The following is a 9814-nucleotide window of genomic DNA, read 5'->3' as shown; positions in this document are numbered from 1 at the left end:
TGCAAATGACGGCCGCTATCCATCATAGCCCTGATAATCCGAAAGCTAAAATATCTTTAGAACCCTAAAAAATGGGCGAAGAGCTCGGCTAATGCTTTGATAAAATAGGCAGTAAAATACGTTCAAATGTTTATTCCGTAATGTTTCACTTTTGTAATATGTAGATATTTACTCGATAGATTTTTATATTTTCTGAATATCCATAACTTTGATTAAAATATTGATAATTTGCTAGCAAAATTTATTCAAATATAGCGGAAGCTTTCATTGAATGAACATAAATATTTATTTTTTAATGAAAAAATATACATGCAATGTTGTAAATATTATATTTTTAATATTAATTTATTGAAATATCATAATATAGATTATGATATTTCAATAAATAAAGAGTAATGTAAAAAAATATGTAGTTCTAAAAATATTCGGAGGCATGGTACCTTAATGTTTTTCTTCATGCACATAAAATTCTTGTTTAAAATTAAAACTCTCAGCCTGAGATTTAAAACGTACGTATCTTCTTTGGTATTCAAGTGTTGAAGCTACACTTCCTACTTTTCACCCAGGTCGAGATATAAAGTGTGTACATATTATATCGATATGAACGTATTTGTTCACTTTTTTCTAAAATATTTTACCAGCGTGAAAATTAATACAAATTAAATAATTTCATATTTAAATCACTAAACAAGAATAAGTAAGTATAAAAAATCCTGCTCATATTGGACCATTTTGGCATATTATTCTGTTCAGAAACAGACATCCAAATTCCAAATCAGCCTCTAAGTACGAGTACTTTCCTCGAAATCTGTTGTTCATTTATTTCGTTCGTTTCTTATTTTCCACATATATTTGTATATACCTACATGATGTATTATAATTTACATTATGTTGTTTTTATTCTAAAACCAATACTTATACTTATCAATACTTATTAAATTAAAAACTTAAAATAAAACTACTTAAAAATACGATAACTATTATAGAGAACTATTATTTATATCTATAGTTTATTTAATATGTATCGTTTATTTATTTCAATATCGTAATTTATTTATTTATCATTTAAATACATACATTTAATAGAATTTATATATCAAACAAGAATTCGTATTTAGTATATTCATATGAAAGTGCTCGCTGCCGTCGACTGAACCGGTAAGGATATATACTCCTGCACGTAATATCTACTCCTACCCCTTTGTCGACGGCATATTTAATTTCTAACAGTCGTTGCTTGCCACTCGATGCGCTTTGCCACTAAACAATTTATACCAATTCTACCGAAACCGCAAACGCTACCGCGCCCCGCGGGGACAAAGGTAGATAGGGTATTGCATTTAACATTGGTGGTGCTGACTACAGGCGTACACACTGTATTACCGTTGTTACACTCGCTTTACAATTAGCAGCTATTTAAAATTAATGACCCTTTCTGTTACTTTTATATATTTTTTTACTTTTTGGTGTTTATCAGTTCATTTTTTTTACTTTTTATCAAATTTTCATTTTTATTTATCACTACTATAATTAAAAAATATTAATACCTTTTATATATATTGTCTTAGCGTAATAATTTACACAAATCATTCAATAATATTTATTTTATAATAAATAAAATTAGAGATTTTTTTTTATTTTCAAGGTATCATGCCTGCTATTTATGCATAAATAGCTGGGTAGGTAGAGGTAATCTAGTGTTAAAACACTCCGTTCCCTAGTTTCCAACCAATTTTCGAGAGATTATGACAGCCTTGTGCTGATTGATGGAATTCAACCCCGTGTTTTATTTTGGAAAACAAAAATATTTTTATTAAAAACATTTCCTTAAATGAATTTACAACTTTTACCTACTAACAACCGCGTCCAATATATACCTTGAAGTGGAAGTAAAAGTGTATTTTACTTTTGTTAGTAAAATTGACAAAAATAAGTTGTGATTTAAATAAATGCAAAATCTGATTTGCAATTTCAGCAAACAAATAATATAGTAGATTTTAACATAAGTGCAAATTTTTGTAGCTTGAAACTCCTCTTATGTCTACAATTCTTAACAGTTTTTAATTTAGTTAAATAAAAACTAAAATAAAATTTTATAAAACAACGTTACTTTGATTTTTTAAGAATAAATTTTTATTTATTGCCAAATTACAAGTTTTCACTCATCTTAATTATTTTACTATGTATCGTTATTTATCAATTTCATATATCAAATGATAATAAAAACTACTATTGCTTACGAAATCTACACATGCCATGTGATTTTTAACCAAATAAAATCATTACAGGTTAAAACCTTTCGTTCCTAAAAAATTAAAAAGTTAATTATAACTAGTACTAAGTATGTTATATATATATATATATATATATATATATATATATATATATATATATATATATATATATATATATATATATATATATATATATATAGCATTCATTTTGAGACCGACTTAATTTTATCAATCAAACGTTAGATCTTCTTTGAATAATTAACCACCGCTCTACAGAACGAAGTTATTCACTTTAATCAATTACAGCTCTGCTACTTTTAAGCGTAATGAATTCAGTTACAATACTAAACTATAATTTAATAATACCGCAAGAAACTGTGAGTTACAAACACTAGCTGGGCTGGTAGGGCTATGGATTCAAATCAATAGATATATATTTTTTAATGTCAGCGCACACAGCAGGGTAGACAGAAGAAACCTAGTGTTAAGACACTCCGTTCCCAATTTTTCGCCGAATTCTGGAGGCATGATGAGTGGTGGAACTCAACGCCGCGCTTGTCTCTACACCAAACCGAAGCCACGAGCGGATCGCTAGTATCTAATATTTTCATTTCCTCAACGTGCTTTACTTTGTTACTAGAGTAAAGAGAAAACATTCAGCGCAGCGTTAAGTTCCGCCAGTCAAAACTCAATTCCTCGAGTATTCGTCGGAAAATTGGTCACGGAAGTGACTTAATGGAAACGGAGTTACTTTACTTTAGGTTCCCACAACACAAACCATAACTTCGCGGAATACAGCGTGAGTCAAAAAAAAATTATACTAATGTAATGTTACCTGATTTTTAGAAAATCTTTAAATTCACAATTTTTTAGCAATAAATGGTAATAACAAACTCTTTTAATTTCATTTGTGCATTCCTGCAATACATCTTAGCCGTCTAACGCTAAAAACATAAATCTCACCATATCAATGGAGATTTTTTCCGCTTTCCGCATTCAAAAACACTGTGAAAGATTTAGTAGCGTACATATAAAAATGCGAGCGGATTGAGAGAAACGAATTATTATTCTTCTGGTTCGGTAGAAAAGGTGAGACACAAAGAGACCGACCCGAGTCAGGAGGGCAAATATATTGTTGAAAATACGGTTTAAGGGGTCTCGCTAAATGCTCGATAAAAGGCAATGGAGTAAGCTTTGTTAACTTCATGTTTCGTATATTTTATGTCATACGTAATTGGGACTACTGTATTATATTTCAAACGTCATTTATGGTGATTTGGGCGATTATTAAATCAAATACAAATAAATCTTTTTTGAATATTTTATAAGTGATATAATACGTGATTGGAAGCCTAATTGTTGTACCTACTTAAATATTAACCAATTTTTGGTAATATCTATCTATCTTTTATTGTATTGACGCATTAAATAAATACACAAACACACCTATAAGTACCAACCAAAATTGTTTTTGTTTGAAGCAAGGCCGATTATTATCTCTTATTCTATATTTTCGCATAACATAATATTAATGTGGTATTACTATAAATGAATATTCATGTAATTGATTTTAAATATTTTAATATAAAATTGTGATACTAGTATAACGTTGAGTAATTAATGAATGGAAAGATAATCCCTTGCATATTATAAATCTCTTTACTATTTCATAAACTGAATTGTGTTATATATTTAGGTATGTATATATTTTTGAATTTTTATCTATAAGGAAAATCACACATAAGTAAGAAAACAAATGAAGTTATTGCATCACTGAAACTCTACTGTTTTTAATTCGATCTCCACTCAAGCCAATTATTTATTTTAATGTCTACCCTGGTGTAACATGTTTTAAAAGGAATGATTTTTTTTTTTTTTTTTTTCTTTTTTTTTTTCGGACTTGACTTTAATGCTGTTAGCCTTACTGGCCTTTACAGCGACACCGGGTGGGTAGGGAAGAGGGTACTCTGTCCCTGAAAATATGCAGGCACTGTGTGGCTGCCTGTGGGGAGTGCCGACGACGCAAGGGCGCCCCCTGCGGGGCTCGAACCTCGGCTTGCGGTCGTCGAGCGGGCTGGGAGTTTCCCTATTCTAAGCAAAGCCGGCCGCGACACAGAAGCCGCGACCGGGGGATAAAATTAGACTAATCTAAGGGAGCTAACGGTCCCTAACCGCTGGACCCGACGGCGCCGAGGCGCCGCCGGGCCGTGAGATAAGCTAGACTACGTCGTCGATACCGGCGACGACGGTGTGTGTGTCGTGCGTGTGTAGTGTGTTTCCTACCTACGTACGGGCCGTTTGCTACGGTAATGGCGTCATCGGGGTCTAAGAGGACGCTACGCGGGCGTCTACGAATCGCGTGAGGCGTGTAATTACACGCCTCAGCGACGAGGGGGTTCGCGTGCGAGCCTGCGCGCTCAAAGTAGCGCTTCGCTAAGCGTTTGCAGTGCTCGTGAATCGATTCCAGTTCAAAATCTCTATGTAGGTCGACATTACGCACGTACCAGGGGGAACCTGATGCGATGTGCAGGAATTTATTTTGCACTTTTTGCAAGGGAGCAAGCTTGGTGTGCGCGAACGCAACGCAAGCGTAAGTAAGGACAGGTCTAATACAAGCTTTGTATAGTGTCAGCTTATTTCTAAGTGACATTTTACTATTCTTGTTTATGAGATAATATAATCTATTGAGAATGTACTTTGCTTTATTGCAGACTTTTGTAATGTGGGGTTTGAAAGTTAATCTAGAGTCTAGAGTGACACCTAGATATTTGACCTGTTTTTCCCAGGGAATGGGTTTGTCTAAGAGATGGATGGTAGAGACTCTTATATTTTTATTGAGAGGGAAGAGTATTGCTTTACTCTTCTCGGGATTGACTTCGATTCTCCATTGGCGGAACCACTCACCGAGTGCGCGGGCCGCTTTCTGGAGTCGATCTTTTAATAGGATAGTACAACGCGAGGTTGTGAAGAGGGCTGTATCGTCGGCGTACATAGCCAGGTGAACACCCGGAGTGAGCGGGATATCACTGGAGTACAACGAGTACAGGATAGGACTTAGCGTAGAGCCTTGTGGCACGCCTGCGCGGAGGAGGCGGGGGGAAGAGAGAGTGCCTTCGACTTTATAGCGAAAGTACCTATTCGAGAGAAAGTCCCGCAGGATGTGTACGAGACAGTCTGGCAAGCCGTAAACGGCGCGCAGCTTGTAAATCAAGCCGTTATGCCAGACTTTATCGAAAGCTTTCGCTATATCGAGAAAAATAGCAGCTGTATTGCTGTGAGAAGGATCCCTAAGGTTGTATCGAGCTATATGCTCTACAACACGGTGGACTTGATGTATGGCGGAATGTTTCTTTCTGAAACCGAATTGCTCATTGCAGAGCAGAGAGTCGGCCTCTACCACCTCTGAGAGTCTAACGAGAATGATTCTCTCGTAAATTTTACCTAAACAGCTGAGAAGGCTGATAGGTCGATAACTGGACGGGATATTCCGCGGCTTATTCGGCTTGGGAATGCCTATGACTATGGCCTCCTTCCATTCGTCGGGGAATGAGCACGACTTACTAAGGGAATTGAAAATAATGACCAATAGAGATATGAACTGAGCCGGTAGGGACTTGAACATTCTATTAGACAATTTATCGGGCCCCGGGGCCTTCCTATCTTTGAGGTTTTTGATGATGACTTTGACCTCGTCTTCAGAGGTCGGGCGGAGCGGTTCCCCTTGCGGGGGCGTCAGCGCCCATTCTGCGACCGCGGAATCCACACGCGCAATGTGGCTCGGATCGCAGGGCTGACTACTCGGGGTACATTGAGCCTCTAAACTGTCAGCGAGACATTCCGCTTTTTCGGTGTCATCGGCGGCAATTGAACAATCTGACCTAACTAGAGGAGGCATAGTCGAGAGACAATCGACTCTAAAAGCTCGCGACAGCGCCCAGAATGCCTGGTGCGATGGAGCGAGCCCCTCGAGCTTCTTATCCCACGACTCACCGCGCAGAAGTTCGAATTCGAATCGAACTCTCCTCTTTAATCTGTAAAATTCCCTACGATTGTTGTCAGTCGGGTAGGTATCGTGTCGTCGCATAGCTACGTTCCTGCGTCTAATCAATCGCCTGAGCTTTTCTGAGATATCAAACCTACCGTCGGGCAAGTTTGTTACCTCTTTCGAACAACTCTGGATTGTATTTAAAATATAATCGGTAAATTTATTCGCCGCGTCTATCGCTAGCGCCGCGGAGTCGGCGATGCCAGGTATTAATTCCTTAAGAGGGGATTCATTCGAGCGGAGGAGCTTTGCAAATCTCCTCCAGTCGACCACAGTTTGGGTGGGAGGGCCAGAGGGGCGCTCGTCACCTAACTTGAGAATGACAGGACGATGGTCCGAATCTAGGTCGAGAATGGTATCTATTGAACGTTGCGACAGTGCAACGTTCGAAAGTATGGCAATATCGAGTACATCGCCTGTGCCGAGGACACTAAAGCGAGTGGGAGAAGGCGGGCCTATAACACAAGCGTTATATTTCTCTGTGAAGGCTAGAAGCCTCTTGCCGCTGACATTAGTCACCGACGAATTCCAAAGTCTATGTTTGCAATTGAAATCCCCGATCAGAAGGACCGAGTCTCCCATACTAAGTAGCGCCAAAATGTCGCTTTCTAATAATTGCCTAGACGGCGAACGATAAATAAACTGAAGCTATAATTAAAGGCTGATGGCCTGTGAGGAATACCTGACACACCGACGCCTCGGCTGCTTCGAGAGACGGAGGGTCGAGTGGTATACAGTGTAAATTCTTCTTGTAATAAATCATAGTGCCTCCACCGTGGGTGGCTCTATCATTTCTCACAATCCTGTAGTTCGCAATGCCAGGACTACGAACAGCAGGTTTAAGAAAAGTCTCCTGTATACATAAGATATCTAATTGATGGGCGTGCGCGAAGGCGCTCACAGCCTCTTTTTGGCGTTTGACACCGTTTGCGTTAAAGGTCGCTATTGACAGGGCTCTAGGTTTAATACGCGCGAGTTGCGAGTCAGCGGGCCGTGGGGTAAATCTATTTATGACCGCCATTGGAAAAATTTAAACCGCGACGAAGCCTTGAATGGCTTCGATGAGATCTATATGATCTATAATAACTTGAGCGCGATCGTCGGAACCGTTCGTGTTCCTAAGTTTCGCCGCGAGGACTTTGATTTCTTTGAAATCAAAACATCTAGCGAATCTTAGCACAAGTGCTAAGTCGCTAGCGTTAGAAGAGGGGGCGGGCGCGGCGCGGGAATGCGCGGGTGCGGGCGCGGGCGCGGCGCGGGAAGGCGCCGGGCGCAAGGGCGCGGTCGCGGTCGCGCCGGAAGGCGCGAGCGCGGGGCGGGGAGCCGCTACCTGAGGGGTAGGCGGCTGTACCGGTGCCGCGGCGAGGGCGACGACCGGTGTAGGTGCGGGTTTAAACCACGCATTCTCTTTAGGGAGAGGGGCGGGCTCGTATTGAGTAGGAGCCGGCTCCTTTTTATTGGAGGTGCGCTTTTTGCCTCCGCGCTTAGTGCGTCTGCGCGGCGCGCGGGAACATCCGCGATAGTTCGCGGGATGGCCCTGCGTCTCGCATAGCACGCAGCTTGGGGGCACAGCGGGATCGGGGACTTTGCGGGGACAATCCGCAGTCGCGTGATCGTCTAGGCACTTAACGCACCTAGGCCGCGCGAAACAATTGCGGGCAGAGTGCCCGTATAATTGGCAGCGATGACACTGCCCTATGAGACCCCTCGTATGTGGGGGTTCGACTCTGATGCCGGTGAGAGAACACACCGACCTCAGGTTGAAAATTTCCTTTCCCTCCTTAGTGAGGTCCAGGATAACAAGAACAATGTCGAATTTCGCTTTAGTGCGAGAATTGTATAGACGGTGCGCCTGGCGCACGGGGAAGCCCTTGCTTTTGAGATCGTCAAGGACGAGATCGACTTCGATCTCTTTTGGAATGCCCTTAAGGACGACGCGCAGTTGGCGCTCGTCCTCCAGGGCGTAAGAGTGGTACCCTATCTGGTACTCACGAAGGAAAGAGGTGAGTTGTCGGTGTTCCGACGAAGACCTGACTTGGATTTTAATACCTACCTGCGTTAAACGCGCGGTAGTGTATTGAATATTGTGGCTATTAAGCCACTGGGATACTTTTCCCCATTTGTGCTTCTCTTGCACATAAATGGGTGGCGGCGGTTTAATACGGGGGGCGCGGGGCGCGCGGGGGGAGTCGTCCTCTTCCCGCTCAACCGCGGAGGCGGGGGCAGGGGAGGGGGAAACCGTTAAGTCGTTCGCGCGGGAACGGCGGCCGTCGGGCTTGTTCGCCTTTTTGGGCGGGGGGGGGGCCTTAGGGGCCCTGGCCTTACGCTTGGCCGAGCGGAATCCGACGGTCTCGAAACCGTCATCATTTTCCGTATCAGAGGAAGGGCAATTGCCCACCTCCATCTCTTCACCAGACTGGATCGGTGAGGGGTCTCGGGAGTGCTCCCTCGGCGGGGCGACTCCGAGGTCGCAAAGCCCACCGGAGAGCATCTGCTCATCATCGGCGCTCGGGCCGGCAGCTGAAGGCTGCATATCGGCATCTGGGCCGAAATCGGGCGCGCTAGGCGAGCTAGGCGCGTCATGGCGCGTTTGCGCGAACTTGACCACGGCGTTATACGTATCGCCGTGGAAGGTCTCTAAGTACCTCAGCAGCTCGGAGCGACTGAGGCCGGCCATACTTTGTCTCTCCCCTCACCTTGCGGCGAGGGACGGGGTGTGTATTTTAAAACTACACTATATTTGGCAAGCAAAATCTACCGTCGGTGAACGGTAGGTGAGTACCTAACTAAAAACAACTGTGTATCCACTTACTGAACAAACAATCCGGACGCTGGAAACGAGCGATGCGGGACTCGGCAACCACAGGGCAACGCAGCGCAGCAGGACGCCACGCAGCTCAGCAGTCGCAGGAATCCGCAGCACAACACTAATATAAATACAGTAGCACTTCGACAAGGGATCGAAATAAATATAATAGCCCAATTGTGCGACCTCACCGAAGCAAGGCCGAATCGGATCTGAAAAGGAATGAAACGTCAACTATCTTTTATACCTATTGTAGTGTTTGTATCTATTAAATAGATACGTAGCATTGTCTCATGTACACTAGTAGAGGGGGGGAGTGTTGTCACGGACGCGGTGCAGGTCGGACGTGCTCCTGCGCTGCTGGTGAGCCACTGATAGTGATCCCAGGAATGGAGCTGAAAACAATTATTGTAGGATTGTGGTGGATCTCTTCGTAAACTGTCAATTTTAACGATCAGTGTATTGGAAAGGCTGAATATTAAGTTAGATCGTTAATACTTTATTAATTTACACGCATGTTATACATATGACTCAATTTAAATGTAAAGGTAGTGGGTTCGATTCCAACTGAAATGAAGGAAATTAATTAATTTCAGTTTTCAGCTCTGGCACGGCGGCGCAATATCTCGATAACGGATAACGTTACCATTATAAATATTCTGTCTCTATATACGTTACTGTTGAAAATCAAATGCTCATTTATTTTTCCCAAATATTATTGTTTCTAAC

General features: G+C 41.9%; 1 protein-coding gene across 1 annotated transcript; it reads right to left on the bottom strand.

Annotated features, from left to right (window-relative positions):
• Positions 1-7309: 7309 nt before the first annotated feature.
• On the bottom strand, positions 7310-8956 carry LOC146529360 (uncharacterized). Its single transcript, XM_085201911.1, has 2 exons — positions 7576-8956; positions 7310-7425 (listed from the first exon to the last, which is right to left on the bottom strand). The coding sequence occupies exons 1-2, from the start codon at positions 8954-8956 to the stop codon at positions 7310-7312; spliced, it is 1497 nt and encodes a 498-aa protein (XP_085058037.1).
• Between the last annotated feature and the right edge of the window lie 858 nt (positions 8957-9814).

This window comes from Heliconius melpomene, chromosome 18 (genome assembly GCF_056956725.1).
Source record: "Heliconius melpomene rosina isolate 202511_hmr_F chromosome 18, ASM5695672v1, whole genome shotgun sequence".
Lineage (NCBI taxonomy): Eukaryota > Metazoa > Arthropoda > Insecta > Lepidoptera > Nymphalidae > Heliconius > Heliconius melpomene.
The sequence above is the reverse complement of the archived record's forward strand: the minus strand, read 5'-3'. Positions and strand labels throughout refer to the sequence as shown.